Source organism: Vigna radiata, chromosome 8, assembly GCF_000741045.1.
Source record: "Vigna radiata var. radiata cultivar VC1973A chromosome 8, Vradiata_ver6, whole genome shotgun sequence".
NCBI classification, from domain to species: domain Eukaryota; kingdom Viridiplantae; phylum Streptophyta; class Magnoliopsida; order Fabales; family Fabaceae; genus Vigna; species Vigna radiata.
The window spans coordinates 3,479,050-3,498,522 of record NC_028358.1 but is presented as its reverse complement, the minus strand read 5'-3'; the positions used below and the strand labels follow the sequence as shown (position 1 = coordinate 3,498,522).

General features: G+C 33.6%; 1 protein-coding gene across 4 annotated transcripts in view; it reads left to right on the top strand.

The window, feature by feature from the left end:
• The window catches only part of LOC106772074 (DNA-directed RNA polymerase I subunit 1), a 23,495-nt gene extending 8,954 nt beyond the window's left edge, over positions 1-14,541 (top strand). For 3 of the 4 annotated variants that reach the window (XM_014658231.2, XM_022784604.1, XM_022784605.1), the window contains 10 exons: positions 4,627-4,845; positions 5,057-5,374; positions 5,471-5,615; positions 9,499-9,707; positions 10,281-10,483; positions 10,647-10,845; positions 10,932-11,188; positions 11,994-12,134; positions 12,239-13,223; positions 13,680-14,541. In XM_014658231.2, the coding sequence (XP_014513717.1) occupies positions 4,627-4,845; positions 5,057-5,374; positions 5,471-5,615; positions 9,499-9,707; positions 10,281-10,483; positions 10,647-10,845; positions 10,932-11,188; positions 11,994-12,134; positions 12,239-13,223; positions 13,680-14,276 (3,273 nt within the window). In that variant the 3' untranslated portion in view covers positions 14,277-14,541. The remainder of the gene's footprint in view (positions 1-4,626; positions 4,846-5,056; positions 5,375-5,470; positions 5,616-9,498; positions 9,708-10,280; positions 10,484-10,646; positions 10,846-10,931; positions 11,189-11,993; positions 12,135-12,238; positions 13,224-13,679) is intronic. The other variant, XM_014658232.2, reaches the window with a different exon arrangement.
• Positions 14,542-19,473: the final 4,932 nt, after the last annotated feature.

Sequence of the window (19,473 nt, the reverse complement as noted above, 5' to 3'; positions counted from 1 at the left end):
GGACTGCCATCACTGACTGATGGGGCCTGTAGTGGCTAGAAGCGATAAAACTGCAAGGATTGCCATCATTGACTAGTGGAGTCTGAAAGCCTGAAACCTAGCTAGAAACATACTCCCCCTCACGACGAACGACGGAAATGACGGCGCGCCGATGACAAACCGTGAAAGTGGAAGATCATAATGAGCTCTTATTCATCAAAGCACCCAAAAACAAATGTGATAGATTTGACAAAGGGTTGGTGAAATTGTTTCAACCCATAATTTTAGTGTTAAAATTTCTTGGTGTTAACCACCGACTATCCTTGAAGACCTTAGAGAAGAAGATAGTGGAAGCAGTAGAGGTAGGACTAGGTGTTGGTGCATCGGTGGCACAAGTGGTGGAGACGACGGCCGGAGACGGTGGCCGGAGACGGTGGACGGCCGACAGGTGGCGAGCGGTAACGGGCAGTGGCGGACAGCAACACCGGACAGATGCGAGACAAAAACCAGAGATTGTTCATTGAAGTATAAAGGCACCGGTTGAAAAAGAAACTTTTGAGAGGCCGTCGGTGGCGACGACCACCGGCGACAACAAAGACAAAGTAGAAAAGGATAAAAAAAACTTGGCTCTGATACCAAGTTGAATATAGTGAAAACTCCCTTGTGTTCAATATACACATAGGTTTCTCTATTTATAATAGAAGAAATATGGGTTAAGCCCAAAATACAAATAAAAAATAATAACAAACTAACTAAAAGATAAAAGATAAATATAAACTAAATATAATATCTCTAATAGAAAGAATGCAATGTTCCCACAACTATCAAGGAAGCCTAACCTCCCTCCACTCGACTGAGATTAAGTAAACAATATAATAATCAATATTCCATAATCTCGCCCTTCTCAACAAACTCTTTATTTATACTCCCATATACTTCTAACTAACCCCTAAATGACTTCTTTACTTCTTGCCTTTTTTATTCTTTCTTACGTATACTTTTAATCCTTTATCAGTCTCGTTGTCACTTCACTATACTTAAGTCTTGTATAGTTGTGGTGGTGGTAATCATGGAGGCTCTCCTATTGGAGTTTCTTCTCATGCTTGAAATTTGGTAGAGGTCATGAGGGCAAATCTCCCAATTTTCAATGTTAAGTATGTAGTTTAGACACACAACCAATGTTTGTTATTTCAAATTTGATATTTTTAATCAACCTCATGGATCTTTGGACTTCATTGATCTTTCAACAATACATTCCTTATTCGACTGGCTTATATAAAACATCAAATTCTTGGGTAAATCCTAATAACAAGCCTACCAACAATACTCAACTTTGTGAAATGCTAATGAAGTCAAATTTCTAAGGAAATGCCAATGCCTCTTAGATACTAGATTCTGGTGCAAGCTTTCGTGTTATTGGTGAACCCTAAAATATTAAACAACTTCAACATTTTGATGGTCCAGATCAAATTGGTAATTTAAGTGTTTATAGTGTTGGTTTCTCTTTTTTTTGTGTCTTTTTATGATCCACATATTACTCTTTGTTGAAAGTCCCACATTGACTAGAGATAAGGCCAATTTATAATATATAAGTGGGTGCAAACCTCACCCTACAAGCCGGTTTTGTGGGATATAGTTAGGCTTAAAATCCACTTCTTAACATGGTATTTAGAGCTAGGTTAGAGCCTGTCTTAGCAATGTTTGTTGGGCATGTTGTTCCACCTATTGTCTGGTCACTATCGGACTACTTATTAATATCTAATCTCACGCTCAAGATGTGTACCTCTGTGTGAGGGATGTGTGTTGGAAGTCTTACATCGACTAGAGATAAGACCAAATTTTATAGTATATAAGTGGGTGCAAACCTCACTGTACAAGCCGGTTTTGTCGGATTAAATTAGGTTTAAAATCTACTTCTTAACACTCTTCAACTAAACAATTTGTTACATGTCTCTTCTACTACTAAATTCCTGTTGAGTGTTTGTCAATTTGCCAAACAAAATTTAGTTTTCTTTTGAATTTCATTCTGACAAGAGTCTTGTCAAATCCTAGGGGACAAATAAAGTTATTTTTCAAGGAGTTTTTAGTTTCAATGTGGTTTATTCATTCAATAATCTCCAACTTCACAATCATACCTCTCAGCTGCAGTCGTCCTCTATCTCTCTTCACTATTCTCCCACACCTTGCTCTTTGTTTAGCACTGTGAAAACTAATGTCAATAAAGCAAATCTTGTCAATTTTTCTTTTGTAGATAACAGGGTCAACATGTGGCACAACAGATTGGTCATTCAAATAGTTATGTAATTGTAATGAAAAATTGTAAAACTTCTACATTGAATAAAGTTGATTCTTATATTTGCTAATACTATTGCCTTGGCAAGTCACATAAATTGCCTTCTCATGCCTCAGTCTATATATTCTCCCTTAGAACTTGTTTTTACTAATCTTTAGGGACTTGCTCATCTTACTTCTCATACATGATACAATTATTATGTTTCCATTATTGATGTATATTCTAGATATACCTATATTTTTCCAATAAAATCCAAAGTTGAAACACTGACTATTTTTCAGACTTTTAAATCAATGGTTGAGTTACAACTTAATTCCAAAATAAAAAAGGTTCAATCTAATTGGTGTGGAGAGTATTGACTCTTTACAAATATCTTAGTCCGTCATGGTATAAATGAGACTCATTTGTCCTCATATACATCACCAAAAATGGTTTTGTTGAAAGGAAACTCAGGCATTGTTGATTAGGGTCTCACTTTATTCACCATGCTTCTCTTCCTTTTTAGTTTTGGGATTCTGCCTTTAACACTGTTGTATTGTATTTCCTATAAATAGGCTTCTTAAAATTTTGCAATTCCTTATTCCGTTCTTTTAATAAATATCCAGATTTCTATTTTCTCAATTTGAGGAGTGTCTTTTCTTAGGGTATTCTCTATACGCAAAGGTTACAAGTGACTATCATCCAGTGGAAAAATATATATTTCCAAGGATGTTCTGTTTAATGAATACAGATTTTGATAGATTCCTGAATTGGGAACCTAATCTCGAACACTCTCCCTCAACGCAAAGACACAGGGAAAGTAAGAAAGCTGAATATTATTCACAGCAAGTGTGTCTGTACAGAAAGAATTCAGAGGCTTAACCCTCTTCACAGGTTAGTACCTGTCAACAAAAACAATTCATCAACTGCCCTTTCCCAAACTAACAAGCCTCTATTTAAACTACCTCTCCTGCCCCTTACCTAACTGTTATAGGCAGTTAGGTTATTACAGCTCATTAACCCTCTTTCTTCTCTTATAGACTAACCATTATGGTCTTCCACTTTCACGATTTGTCATCGACGCGTTGTCATTTCCGTCGTTCACGGTGAGGGAGAGTATGTTTCTAGCACCCATTAGTTAGAGATTGCAGTCCCTGCCGTTTGTCCACTGCAGGCCCCATCCTTACTTGATGGCAATTTAGTCCATCAATAGGTTGGTCGTGAGTTTGCTCGTGTTCAACCACTACAAGTCCCATTAGTCAGTGATGATAATTTAGTCCCTGTAGTTTGTTGCTCTCTACCACTGTTGGCCATCATCATTCACTTTTAAGGAAATTTCCTTTGTCAAAGTCATCCTACTTGAAGTTTCATGGTGCTGGTTGAAGTCTTGTGGTCAACTTGATTACTTTCTTGGTTTTGAAATTAAATATTTACCTAATAAGTCAGTCTATTTTCATGACTCAAACCAAATATTTACGAGATTGGCTTCATAAAACACATTGTAGAAGCTCATTGATTTTTTCACCTACGGTTTCTATTTGCAAGTTATCCAAACATGGTGCTGATTCGTCTTTGGATCCTACCTTATACCGTTCGCATGCCACCCTTGACCAGAAATCTGCGTTTCTGTGAAAAAAGTCTGTTGATTCATGGCCAAACCACTCGATTCTCATTTGATTCTAAAGGCACTTTGTTTCATGGATTGCATCTTTACCTGCATCTCTTGTTCATCCTTTGCCCTTAGGCTTTTTGTGATGCTGATTGGCCATTGGATGTTGATGATCAATGATCTACTTCAGGAGCAGCCAGTTTTATTGGTCCTAATTTAATATCTTGGTGGTCTCGAAAGCAGGAAGTTATTGCTTCTTCTAGTACTGAAGCAGAGTGTAAAAGTTTGGTTCAAACTTCCAGTGAACTATCTTGGATTTCTACACTGCTTACAGAACTGCAAATTTCCTTCACCACTCCGATTCTTCTTTGTGACAATCAAAGTGCCGTGTCTATTGCAAACAATCTGGTCTTTCATGTTAGTAGAGATAAGTTAGTGTCTACAACTCTCACACTTTATTAGTAGAAATAAGATAGTTTGTGCAGCTGTCAGTCTTTGACAGCTGTTAGCTATTTCTAACAATAGCCTTTGTTGTAAGCGATGCCTATAAATACAGTTATGTCCTCCTATTGTTGTCTGAGATGTGATATTAAAATTCAGTTCTTTCTAAAGTTCAGTTCAGTTTTTTTAAGCGTCTCAATGTAACAATGTTTCAGAGCCTCATCACCTTCTATTTGCTTATTTAATTATTCTTACATTATTTACAAAACTTTTCTTCTTTAGTGTCCTAATATTTTTTCCCTCCAATTTTGCACTATTTTTCCAGGATCATATTGTGAGTGCTTCTCTTCTTACCAAAAAGGATACTTTCATAACTTATGAAGAGTTCAATCAATTACTATATAGTTCTGGTGTATCTATGGCTGGGGTAGGCTCATTCTCTGGCAAACACGGGCAGAAAGTTTTCATGACAAATTCTGAGTGTGAAATGATTTTGTTTCCTCCAGCAATATGGAAGCCTGAACCCCTATGGACAGGAAAACAGGTTGCTATCTGTTAATCTTAGGCTTAACACTTTCACACTTCTGATGTTTTAGCAAATTACTTTCTGGATAAACTTGGCAGAAAGTTTTTCATTTTCATTTAATGTTGTTTTTTCCCTTGTATTATGTCATTATGATTTATTAAACTAAGGAATCAGTATGTTTGAATGATATAATGGTTTTTATAAATTTGGTCTCTTATGTTTTTTCTAGGTTATCAGTGCATTGCTATACTATATCACCAGAGGTTCACCACCATTTACTGTTGAGAAGAATGCAAAAATCCCATCAAATTTTTTCAAAACTCAGGTCAGGGAGGGAGAAAGATATACACGTGATAAGTCAAGAGACAAGGATTTGCCTGATGAGGATAAATTATTGATATATAACAATAATTTGGTGCGAGGTGTGGTTGATAAGGCTCAATTTGGTGACTATGGTATAATACATACAGTGCAAGAATTTTATGGATCGAATGTTGCTGGTAACCTACTCTCAGCATTAAGTCGGTTGTTTACTTCCTTTTTACAGGTTACTGATCAATTTATTCGTTTTGCTATTATTATACTTTTGTCAGTAGTTATTTAGCATGCATTCTTGCTTGATTCTGATTTGTTTGTCTTTCAGATGCACGGGTTCACATGTGGAGTAGATGATCTTATGATAATAGAAGAAAAGGATGTTGAAAGAATGAATCAACTAAGCAGTTGTGAGGAAATTGGTGACATTGTTCATCGGGAATTCATTGGAGTAATGAATGGTGATAATATAGGTAATTGAAATAAAATAATTTTATACAAAAATGGATTCTAATATAATATTCTATTTCAAGATATGATAATATTTTTTATATTGCTTTAATTTGTGAATTGCTGGTTTGTATTTAATATATGTTACCCCGCTGAATTTAATACTATAGTATGTTGAGTGCCTTGACTTTGTGATGTCTGCAACTTAAACTCTTATGTAACTCTTTACTTTCTAACTCCTGATATAGTGAAGTTCCTCAGGCAGAATTAACTTGTCTTCTGAATTATTATTCTTTCCTTTAACGTGTTTCCTTGAACGCTTCATGACTCTAATTTCTTCAGTGCTGTAGAATACATTTCTTTGAATTGAAACAGGTAAAATTATGACTGTTGTTATATTTGTACAACTTTCATAAAGCTGCTTTTTGGGTTTATATACCTAGTCTAAAATTTGAGTGTTATAAGATATACTTTTTCCTTGTAATGCACTCTTCCTTTTTCCACATATATATAGTAGGTTTAATTAAGTTTCAAGTCCCTCATAAATTTGAATATTTTCAATTAAGTTCCTATTATTTTCTTTTGGTCTATTTAGTACTCAAAATTTTTATATTTTTTAATTGAATCTCTACTGTTTAATTTTTTTGTTAATTCTGTGATGTGATTGTTATTTTGTTCTGTCATCTTGTTTTGTGGTTAGTATAGAAGAATATTGTAGTTAATAGAATTATTAAATTGCAGGTGGTCAATTGAAAAATAAAAAAATTGAGTACTCTATACATATTCAAATTTATGTGGGACTTAACAGTTAATCATGTCTATAAAATATACATAAGATGAGCTTAGTACTGACTGTTTTTCTATCACATCCAAATTCAAGTTGGTATCAAAGTCTCATTGCTTGATCATCACTATCTTATGTCTCTTACAGCTGTTATGACTGACGAATTTAAGGATAGGTGTGCATCAAGAACTGCTTATCTTGGTTTTTGTCCATTGAGTTATGGTTCTTTGGTCATGGATACCATGATCATTTGGAAAAGGAAGTCAATGTGGTTTCCAATGAAGATAAACGTCCATGGTAGAAACAAGGCTTCCTGTTATGTGTTGTTTTATAGTAGTTAGTTGAATAAGATGTCTTAGAAATATTCTGATCCTTTAAGACTGCCTCTTCTTTTTGGAAAAAGGCCCAAAATATTTTGGCTAAAAGCTTAATGTCTCTTTGATACAACTCAAAGACTAGCCTATCTCACACAAGCTAGTCATGATATGATCTCACATGTAGCAAAGGGTTGGGTTGCAATAGAAGAATTAAGGAGATTTCTTGTAGTTGATGCATTGGAGGATATCAACAAAATAATTGATAAGTTATACATGGTTTTAATTTTGTAAAGTCTACACTCAGATTTTGATTATGCATGAGATCAAATTTTAGCTGGTGATTAGATTCATTCAATGGACAACTTAGTCGTTAGACTTCTTCATGTCACCTTGTTAAAAGATGAATATTCAGCTGAAGTTATTAAAACATAAGGAATGTAATAAGACCTTTAAGGTGTATGTTAGGAAGAAGGTTCAAAATCAGAGGTTGCATGATAGTTAAGGGTGGTTGAGCAGTTTAGGGGTGGTTAGAGGTAGTTATTAAGTTTAGTAAGGATTATCTTATAAGGAGGAAATGGTTCCTCTGGTGGTTGGGTTTTATTTTCGTTTTTGTAACAGGGCTTGTTCTGTGTAGAAGGGATTTACTTCCCTTGGAAACTGTTGAATGTTTTCTGTATTATGTTTTCTTTAATTAAAGTATTATCTTACATTGTGCAGTAAGATTTGAGTGCTTATTTCTTTACTGAATATGAAAATCTGATTTTTTGTTTTCAAGAAACCTAACAATTTGGTTCGACCTGCTGGATCAGTCAAGCACCATAGAAAGCACACTGAGTGCATTAGAGAGAGCTTTTGAGGAGAATAGAGAGGAAACTAGGGCCAACTTTTAAAGATTCGGAGATATGATTGAGGATAACTTGCGAAGACTCAATAACATGGAAAGAGAGTCAGATGGAAGCAAAGGTTCTGTGTATGGAGATAGAGTGGGAAGAAGAGAAGAGGTTGAGGAGGAATGTGAGGAAAGTAAAAGGGAGAGCCAGCGAGGATGGATGAAAAGAGTGGAACTTCCTTTATAAGTAGGGCTGAAAATTTTTTTGAAGTGCAGAGGAGGTTTCACCTAGGGAGAGAATCAAGTTAGCCTTCATCAGTATGGAAGGCTGAGCTAATCATTGGTTCAATTTTTGGAGGAAAAAAACCAAAACACCGACGCAGGAAGAATTGAAGGAAGCATTGATAAGAAGGTTTGGAGGAAGGGATAGATCTTCCGTATTTGAAAACCTGGCTGTTGTCAGACAGAGGAGAAGTGGAAGACTACATACATGAATTTGAGATGTTTTAACGTGACAGATGAACAATCGTTGGGGTAATTTTTTGCAGGCTTGCATGTTAATATTCGAAATCAGATCCAATCACACAATCCCAAGGATCTACTGAGAGCCATGGAGATCACTAGAGATGTGGAAGGAGTTTTAAGTGAGGTAAGGTCAGGGGAGAGAACAACAACTTGAAGTAATTTGTATCTTAGTAGTTTTTAAAGGAGTGGAGGAATAGTTTCTCAGGTAGAACCAGTGAAGAAGACCCAGACTGAATCGGGAAGTTCCAGTCATGTTAGCACGGCTAGAAGAAATGGAGGGGGAGTAACCTTGGAGTCTAAGGTGGGCAGTACGAATACAGGAGAAAACAGAACCAGAGGATGGTGGAATTTACCTTATCCTGAATATGTTAAGCAAAGGGAAGAGGGCAGATGTTTTTAGTGTGGAGGACCATACAGTCCTGGTCATAAATGTTCTGATAAGAACCTTCGGGTGTTAATTTTGGGGGAGAGTGAAGAGGAAGAGAAGCCTGAAGAAGGAGAAGAAGATAAGGACCATTCGCGACCAATTTCCAGATTTTCACTTTGAGGACAAGGTTGTTCGGAATCCGGGGAGTATTGATAAGACCTTTAAGGTGTATGTTAGGAAGAAGGTTCAAAATCAGAGGTTTCATGACAGTTAAGGGTGGTTGAGCAGTTTAGGGAAGTTTAGGTGTGGTTAGAGGTAGTTATTAAGTTTAGCAAGGGTTATTTTTTAAGGAGGAAATGGTTCCTCCTGGTGGGTGGATTGTATTTTCGTTTTTGGAATAGGGCTTGTCTTGTGTAGAAGGGATTTACTTCCCTTGGAAGCTGTTGAATGTTTTCTGTATTATGTTTTCTTTAATTAAAGTATTATCTTACGTTGTGCAGTAAGATTTGAGTGTTTATTTCTTTACTGAATCTGAAAATCTGGTTTCTTATTCCCAAGAAACCTAACAGAATGGTTACACTATAAGGAAGAGGAGGTCGTGGCACCAATAATAAAAACTTATAAAACAAACTGAATTGGACAATACTGTGGACGGATGGGTTGCTGTTTTGCAGATGCCTGAGTTCTTAAAAAGTTTAGTCTTCTACTGAAGAGTATCTTCTAATGCATTTATTGGCAAACTATTTTTTATAAAATTACCTTGATGCAAAGGGGAGGTTAGTTTGTGGGTTTGGGATGTGATAAGTTTAAGGTCCAGTATGACTACCATATATCGTCTAGCTGAATCTAATCCATCTTTGGCTTGTTTTGTGTGCCTATGTATCTTAGTATATAAAAAATGCAGAGAATTTGAGAGGACGATAGTAAACTGAAAAGTTTGTTATTGAATTTATGAATACTCGTTTCATATAATAGGTTGTCAAGCATACATGCTTCTGCAATACTAGAAAACTGAAGGAAAACTTTTGCTATTTGATTTTTTTCTGTGCGAAATTGTAATGCCTTAGTATATTTTTGATTTCAGATACAACCACAATGCAGTTGAATATTGAGAAAAAGGTACGCAGTAATGGAGAAGCAGCCTTAACATACCTGGACAGAAAAATGATAAGCAATCTTAACTCAAGAACAAGCTCAGGAATATTAAAGGAGCTACTATCTGAAGGAATATTGAAACCTTCAGGAAAAAATTGTATTTCTCTTATGACTACATCTGGAGCTAAGGGTAGTATGGTAAGTGTACTGTTGTCTAAATGTTTGTCTACATACCTCCGTTTCGTTAGTTGTGGGTGTATAGTTGTATGATTCAGAGCACTGGAGATACTGCATATGCTTTGTTAAAAAATCTACGACTTTTCTATGAATATTATAAATGGAGCTTGGCACAAGTGTCTTAAATGCTACTCACATTTAAAGTCTTAAAATTTTTGTGCTTAAGATCCTATTGTAACCATTATTGTGGGCTACACATTTTAATTACCTTTGTGCATAAGAAGATCCTATTGAAACCATTATTATGTGCTACACATTTTAATTATGACGAGAGTGAAACCATTATTGTGTGTTTTATAGTTTTTGAAATACAAGATCCTATTGCAGAGTAAGTAGATTATTCTCAACATTCCAAATTATAAAAAGAATAGCTTGGAGTTTTATCTTTTTATTTCTTCTATGTATTATTTCTGTATGTTTTCATTCATTTCCATTTGTAGTTTACAAGATTGTAAATTTATTGCGGTACAAATCACTTATGCATCATGTTTATGGCTTAGTGATTTGAATTTGATTTCATGTTCTTTTGAACAGGTGAATTTCCAGCAGATATCTTCTCATCTAGGTCAGCAAGAGTTGGAAGGAAAACGAGTCCCACGCATGGTTTCTGGAAAGACCTTGCCCTGCTTTGCTCCCTGGGATTGTTCCCCCAGAGCAGGAGGGTTCATTATTGACCGGTTTCTTACAGGCCTTCATCCGCAGGAGTACTACTTTCATTGCATGGCTGGTCGTGAGGGGTATAAAAATTACTTTGCGATTACGTGATAGAAAAAAAGTTCATTCTATTGTCTATTTTTCATTTTTCAAATTCAAGACAGTAGATATAATGGCCTCCTAATTTCAAGATTCATATGTATGCTTCTTAAGAAATGATGATTAGATCTCTATTTTGCTCCACAGGTTAGTTGATACTGCTGTCAAAACATCTCGCAGTGGGTACCTGCAAAGATGCTTGATGAAAAACCTTGAGTGTCTTAAAGTTTGTTATGATCATACTGTCCGAGATGCTGATGGTTCGATTATTCAGTTTCTCTATGGAGAAGATGGTGTTGACGTCCATCAGACTAGCTTTATCAACAAATTTGAAGCATTGTCAACTGTACGAGTGTTTATTATTTTGAGAACACCATAAATTACACCTACGACTTGTAGCTTGTTCATATGTTTCACTATTTTTATTTTCAGAATAAAGAATTGGTTTATAGCAACTGTTGCCGTCAGCTAGACAGATCAAGTCCATATATTAACAAATTGCCTGATACTCTTAAAGGAAAAGCAGAGAATTTCTTTCGTGACTCCTTAAAACAGAGAAATCTTGGTTTGAAACGACGAGATTTCTTAAAGTTGATGGAGCATAAGTATGTCTCTTGTCTTGCTCAACCAGGTGAATCGGTTGGTGTATTAGCTTCTCAGTCTGTCGGTGAACCTGCAACACAGATGACGTAAGATTTTTTTACATTGTCATGGACTTTGATCTTTACTATGTGAATGTAATGCTTTGTCACCTTGGAGTGCTCTTTATTTACAAACTGTTTCAGTATTAAAGCACATGGAGGAGTATGAATTTGTTAGGAGAACGATTCTCTTATGATTACTTGAACCAGAGTTAGCAAACACACACAATTAGTTTTAATTGTGAGGTTGGATTGGGTGAACGAAATTCTTAGTTGAGCACTTGTGGAAGATGAATACTGGAATACCTTCTTACAACTTCATCTGCATTGAATGTAGGATAAGGGGATAACTATTTGACAAAGCAAGTCATTTGTGAAGTCTTTTCCTTTCTTTAATGGTTTGAGTTTGATATAAACTCTATAAAAGCTTTCAAAGGGTTTCAACTTGTGTGTAATGAGTTTATGGAATGACTTTGCCATGAGGTAAACTAATTATATCTTAATTAACAAGTATAAGCTTGACCTTTATGGTATTAGAGAAGCTGCTGTGCTTTCTGATGATCACATATTGAAATTCTTGTAGTATAAGCTTGACCTTTATGGTATTAGAGAAGCTGCTGTGCTTTCTGATGATCACATATTGAAATTCTTGTACCAAAATCTTGAGATTTGGACAACTTTTGGTATGTATTCCTGGTGAAAGTTAAGCAAAACTAACCTGAACAATGACTTCTTTTGTGTATGGTGTTTATATAGGTTTTTTGTGTTGTATCTATACAATTCTCGGTGATGATAAAGTAATTTGTACACTGGTGTGATCGATTACTTGTATTTTTGGCTTTTTTTTTTCCAGTTTGAATACTTTCCACCTTGCTGGTCGAGGTGAAATGAACGTGACACTTGGAATTCCACGTTTGCAAGAAATTGTCATGGCTGCTTCACGTGATATCAAAACTCCGTTTATGACATGCCCCTTGAGACCGAATAAATCTATGTGAGATACATTGCCTATTGATTGTGTAATTTTTTTTTGTTCCTGAAAACTTATTGCTTTTTGTACACAGACGTGTAGGTTTTTGATGCGATTGTTATTTGCAGGGAAGATGCTATTTGTCTTGCCGACAAATTGAAGAAAATCACTGTAGCTGACATAATTAAAAGTATGAAGGTTTCTGTTGTACAAGTAACAGTTCATGCTGGTCAGATTTGCAGTATATATAAACTTGTGATGAAGCTATATAAACCTAAACAGTATCCAAAATACACTGATATTACCCTTGAAGATTGGGAGGACACTTTGAGAGTTTCCTTTGTGAGAGAGTTGGAGGATGCTATTGAAAGTCACATGGCACTGCTTTCTAAAATTAGTGGCATAAAAAAATTCAAGACAGATCCACAATCAAATTATTCACACAGCTCAAAAAATGATCATAGCAATGAATCAGAATCAGAGACAAAAGGCAAAAATAAGGATGATGATGATGATGAAGATGGTGTTGTTGAAGACACTGAAGGGTATGAAGATCTTGGATCAGATGCGCAAAAGAGAAAACGGCAAGGTATTGATGAGGTTGATTATGAGGATGGTCCGGAAGAGGAAATACATGACGGTGAGCAGTCAGAGGAAACTGAAAATGATGAGGATGGCAGTGATGTGGATGTTAATGAGAATGATAATGACATGACACTTGATGCTAATAATTCTGAAGGACTTGAAAAATCATCCAAGTTCAAGCCCATTGTTGAAAAAAATAGTTTGAAACGGGAAAAGAAAAAATCTAAACCGGAAGAGAAAATACATGACGGTGAGCAGTCAGAGGAAACTGAAAATGATGAGGATGGCAGTGATGTGGATGTTAATGAGAATGATAATGACATGACACTTGATGCTAATAATTCTGAAGGACTTGAAAAATCATCCAAGTTCAAGCCCATTGTTGAAAAAAATAGTTTGAAACGGGAAAAGAAAAAATCTAAAGCAATAACAAAAAAATATGACAGGGCAGTTTTTGTGAAAGCTAAAGGGATGCATTTCGAGATCCACTTTAAATTTACTGGTGAACCACATATTTTGTTAGCGCAGGTACTTTTAGCTCATTTTTCTTTACTATGCTGTATAAATTTTGGGGTTGATGCATTTCTATACTGCTATCAAAGTTTAGGTTGTTATTTTCTTAAAACTAACAGTAGTTTATTTTTATATTCTTGGGTAATATAAATGCCTAGAAGCAAAGTACCTTCTACGCTGGTCAGGTACCTTGGGCATTATAAATGCCAAGAAAAACAGAACCTTCTTCTACCAACACTAAAATTAGTTTATTTTATATTCTTGCCATTTTGTAAATTATTGTTTTCGAAGCTAGTGTTAGTTGCTTTTTCATTTGAAAATCTTGGCGACGTTAAAAATGTGCTAGCATGTTTTGAAGAAAAAGATGATATGTCTAGAAGCAAATAGGGCTGCTGTTGCCAGTTGGGTATATATATGTCACTCCCTATTTTTCTTATAAAACTCAAGTGTTTTCAACTTAACTCTATGCAGATTGCTCAGAGAGCAGCCAAGAAGGTTTGCATTCAAAATTTTGGAAGGGTTGGTGAATGTAAAGCTATTACATGTAAAGAAAGTGGAGTAATCTACTATGGTGAAGATGGCAGGAATAGGGATGATATTCCAGCCTCGGTGAAAGAAAAAATACAAGCACTGCAGACATCAGGGATACATTTTAAAACATTCTGGGAGTTGCAAGATGATCTTGATGTTAGGTATATTTATTCAAACAGCGTTCATGCTATGCTAAGTGTTTATGGGGTGGAAGCAGCCAGGGAAACCATCATTAGGGAAGTACAAAATGTTTTCAAATCTTATGGGATATCAGTAAATATCCGGCACTTGACACTCATTGCTGACTTTATGACGCACTCTGGTGGCTATAGTCCTATGAACAGAACGGGGAGCATAGCAGACTGCACATCCCCTTTCATAAAAATGTGCTTTGAGACAGCTTCCAAATTTATTGTTGAGGCAGCTTATCATGGGCAGGTGGACAACTTGGAGACACCATCTTCCCGAATTTGTCTTGGTTTGCCTGTGAAGGTGGGAACTGGGTGCCATGATTTGATACAGAAGCTTGAGATATGATGTAGCTGGCATGTTCTTCAACACTAGACCTTTGGCCCCCACATGCCTGCAGATCATGCCAAATTTTGATACCATAACTGCACTACTAAGACAATTTCTGAGTCCATTTTTGTCTGGTTCGAAATTAAATTTTTTGAGGTAGAAGTCGCATAGTTTGAAATGCCATTCATTATCCCGTATGTACACTTAGGTGCTATAATGACTAGTGTTCCTGTGGCCTTGATTTTCTGGTTGGTCTATATAATTTGATTGTTTTTCTTCAACAGTAATAGTCTTGTCTCGCCAAGTGAAATAGGTTACAACTTACGACAAATACATGATGCCATGGTTTTAGTCTTTACTCCGTTGTTTAAGGGTTTATATATATATATATATATATATATATATATATATATATATATATATATATATATATCAGTGAGGGTATAATTGTTCTTTGGTACTTCCGGTACCTTTTAATATATATTGTTTTAGCTGATAAAAAATCATTGAGGGGATAATTAATTTGGTAACGTGAACTGATTTTAGAGAATCATTACCTCCTGTGGTAAACATATACTAGAATAATGATATTCTTGTAGGGAAATTATGTTAACTCATTATACAAACTGCTTGGAAATTGTTGGAATGCGGTTTTAGCTGGAGAATAAGAAAGAGTAGAACTTTAGAGGAAGGAAGTATTTATACAATTGATGATTATGTTTGCTGTCTGATCCAAATTTTAGGACAATCATGATGGTTTTATTTAATATTAGTGGTTCATCACAAAACAATGGTTAGGATTTTACTAACACATTTAATTTTATGATTACAAATAACTCCTTAGAAGAATTTCGTAAATATTAACCTACTTAAGTATTCGAAATGTTTGTACATGGTTATAAAATTATCTCCATAATAAATTTTTCTAGAACATGCTGCCAAAATGTTTCTCTAGAACAACCTAGCACGTTTATAGAAATTAGGCTTGTTGTTAATGACAACGAAGACTAGCAAAATCGAGTTTATAGGTCATGGCTAGCGCATATCAGATCATGATTTCTCTGTTGCAGATGAAAAAAAAGAGATTATGATCTCCTTGTAATATATATATACACACACACGATGTCTTTTGAGACATGGCGTATTCTCTCTGTAATGGTTATGATTAGAAACTACTGATACTAAGAACAGTTTGACTAGTTCTATGCATGATATTTAATAATTTATTTCTCCTTGCAATTTTTAAGAACATAAAATAAATGAGTCTTATGATTGTTTCATTATTCTTTAAAAACGGTTAAAATCATTGCTTATATAATCAACAAAAGTTGAGAACTGTCAAGTCAATTCGTCTAATATTGAAACAACATAAGAATTGATTAAAGTTTGAAAATCCCATAAACCAATCCGATAAAAGATGCACTTACAAACTTTTAGAAGTAAACATTGAACAGTTTTTGTTTATTTTATCAGAAATCATATTTTTCATTATTATATATATATATATAACAGACAAAGACACGTTTATTGAAAAAAAGTGTCTAATAAAAAGTGTGCGTGTGTATTACAGCTCCCAAAAAAACATTTGGAAGATTCAACACAAAGTGACAAGTTAGCAATTATGGTCTCAAAACAGGTTAACTGTGGTCTGTCCAAAGCCACCGAATGAAAATGACACTATTTTTGGACTGTTGAGAGGGAGCAGTAATGACACTCGAAACTGTTGTCCCTTAATTTATCATTTTCCCTTCTTTCTCATCATATCAGAAACTGAGATGAGAAAATGCATCAAACTGTGTCTGTTTTGTATTTATAATTCATCACCAACTCAGTAGGGTCCTTCTCTTCATTCTTGATGCTGATTCTCTATCTAACCTTTTCTTCAATCTTTCGTTTTTAATATCACAAAACATTGTAAAATCAAAAGAATTAATGTTCCTATTTAACTACATTATTCCTTGTGACCTGTGAGCAACTAAAAACAATGTTTTAGTACACTCATGAACAAAAATCCATTCTTTCTTTTCATTCTCAAACTCATTAATTATAAGAGAAAAAACCAGACAAACTTTAAGAAACTTTATAGTTACCATTCACTCAGAAACTCACATGTATAATAAATTCGCTGACTTTTACATAAAGAAACTGTATTTTAAACATGTCAGATCAAAACAACAAACTTATGTCAAGCATTTTGATAATACTTTTTTCTTTGAAAGCAACTGTTGAATATTTAATGATTTTTCTGTCTTTGAAATGGACTAATGCAGCAAATATGAAGAATGACCATGCATTGTCTTTGTAACCTAGAAAAATGCATGAGGTTTGTTTGTGAAAGAGTAGATTTGTATGACATAGTCTCTGATAAAGTAGATATATATAATAATAATAATAATAGATGAGGTAGGTTTGTATTTTGTTTGTTTAGTATGGTGTTGATGCATGCATGCCTGGTGGAGTGAATGTCTCTCTCAAGAACAGTGATTTCTTTCATTTTAGAGTGTACAGAGAGAGAAAGAAAGGTGATGTCAGAACAATGTGTCTACAGTTACTCTCAATCATCTATGGCCATTCAAACTTCCAAGATTAAGTGCCACCAACACTCCTATAATCTATACCTACCACACAATATAATTATAGGATCTCTTCCATTCTTTCTTTACTTTTTCTTTTTTAGACAACAAAACTTATAATCTATACCTAAATAATTATATTTTTTTTGGATGTAATATTAATAGATAATGACTGTAGTTTTATGTGTTTAGGTTTTAATATAATTCCATGCTAAAATCAGTTTTCTAATTATCCACATGAATTAAACCAAACAATTAAGACATTTTCTCAGGCTCTATAATTTTGAATTTGTAACTTTATATTAGGTGAAGTATGACACATTAAAAAATTGAAAAAAAATTGCCAACAATCACATTACTATCAAAATCCAAAGAAAAGATCCACCTTAAAAGTAAAACAAAAATTGAAGTCATTAATTTAAAATTAACTATTAAACTATACTTGCACAAGCACCATTTTTTATTATGCAAGTACATACACTTAATTATATCTATATGTTATTTTTTTTTTTCACTCTTGGTTGAAAGATAGCAACTAAAACTACTTGAGATTCATTTATGAGAATGGTCTCTTTCAACTTACATTTTTTTTTCTCCAGAAGTACAAACCATTGATCAAACTCTTAACTATTAAGATACATCATCATTTTGAGAATCACATTGACATATTTCTTAATTTACATCATATATATATCTTTTCAAAATGTACCATCACATGCTACATTCCTATTCAAACCACTATAATTAAGTATATAAGTTACAATGGGACCACACAAAATTCCAAGGAATATTATGAAGGAATTAAGAAACACTAAATTAAGTTAAATCATGGACTCTATTATTAATTAATTCTTTGCTATGATCATAGGAATTAGACATTTCACAAGTATATATATATATATATATATATATATTATAATTTTGGAGGTTTGAAAAGATAGAGATGTATAATTAAATTGATTATCGATATTCTCTTTGTAACATGAATATAAGATATTGTAATGTTATTGCAATAATATTATAAGATGACTCGTGGTGTCTTGGAAATAGAAAGGAAGAAAGAAAGCATGCATGGGATCTTGGTCAACACAAATACCCTTTTTCCTAAAAAATGTTTTATTGTGTCCCCTTTTTAGTACACAATAATTTAACTTCTATCTTTGTTAAAGGTATACCCTAAAACTATGCTATACACTCTATTTTCTTACATTATTTTTTTCATCAGGCACAAACCTATGCGTATAGTGCTTCCCCCACTCCTTTTATCCAACTATAAACTTCAACTTACATATTTCCTCTTCTCAAAACTATTTTTATTATGTCTTTCACATTTAAAAAAAAAAACTAACTTGAATTGAAGAACTTAAACTTTCTAAGAGTTTTGAGCATTGTGGTGTTATTCTTCACATATCAAAGAGAGAGAGAAAAAATATGCATTTGTTGGGAAAAAGGAAAGAGTGTATACTAGGTGAAGGTGACATTTGAGTGTTTAATTTAACTAGTTAGATTTCTTTTAGTGAGATAAGTTAACCACTTGTAAAGTATTAGTTGTTTATGCAAAGATTTGCACTTTAATTTATATTTGTATATTTTATTTTTATATATATTATATAACTTTTTTGGTTTTATTATGTGGAACTTTCAAAATATTAGATTTTAAGAAATATGAATGTTTTTTCCATTAAAGTTTAATAAAATAAAAAGGGTATATACCTATATTTTATTACAAAATTATTAGATATCTAATATTTTAAAAGATTAAAAATTTAATGAAAGATCCTAAATAATTTTTAACCCCACTGAAAAATATTCTTACTAAAGTCATTTTAGATTTGAACATCACTTATTAATTTGAGATAGGTTGAAAAAAAAAAAAAGACTCTAATTTATATTTATAACATTTTTCCAATGAACAAGATTGGAACCATGATTTAAGTAAGGCTAAGTTCCTTGTCCTATGGACCGACACAAATATATATATATATATATATATATATATATATATATATATATATATATATATATATATATATATATATGATTCATTTTTTTTAAAATTATTTTTTACACTTAATATAATTAATATAATATTAATAGGGCTTAATGACACTTTTTCACCTTAACCATAATTAGTGTAAATATAAATAACTTCTACACTATAATAAGTAGTAGGCTGTGTTTGTAGAAATTGGTAGAAAAATGAAGAACTATTTGATGCATCAATTATTTTTGAGAGTCTTGCATGCGTGTGAAATTGAAAAGTGGACGTCATAATTTAGAAAATATTGAGTGTTCATAAGAGAACAGTGCTATATTTACCAAATCATTAATGGTGATAGCCACTTTTCAACCTTCACTTGCTTGTCTTCTTATGTCATCTATTGTACCTTTCTTTACCAATGACTGAATATTTTACTTCACATCATTTTTATTTATTTTTTAAATAAAAAGATCATAAGTTCTAACATTAGCACCATATATTCATAAATGTGAGGAGATAAAGATTGTATTAATTTTGTAAAACCAATCTCAAAGATCACTTTATATAAGCTTTATATCTTACGATTATGATTAAGATTTTCAAGCTTATACAGAACAAGAGCTGTTGGAAATTTTTGGTTGGGATAAATACCACCTTCAAA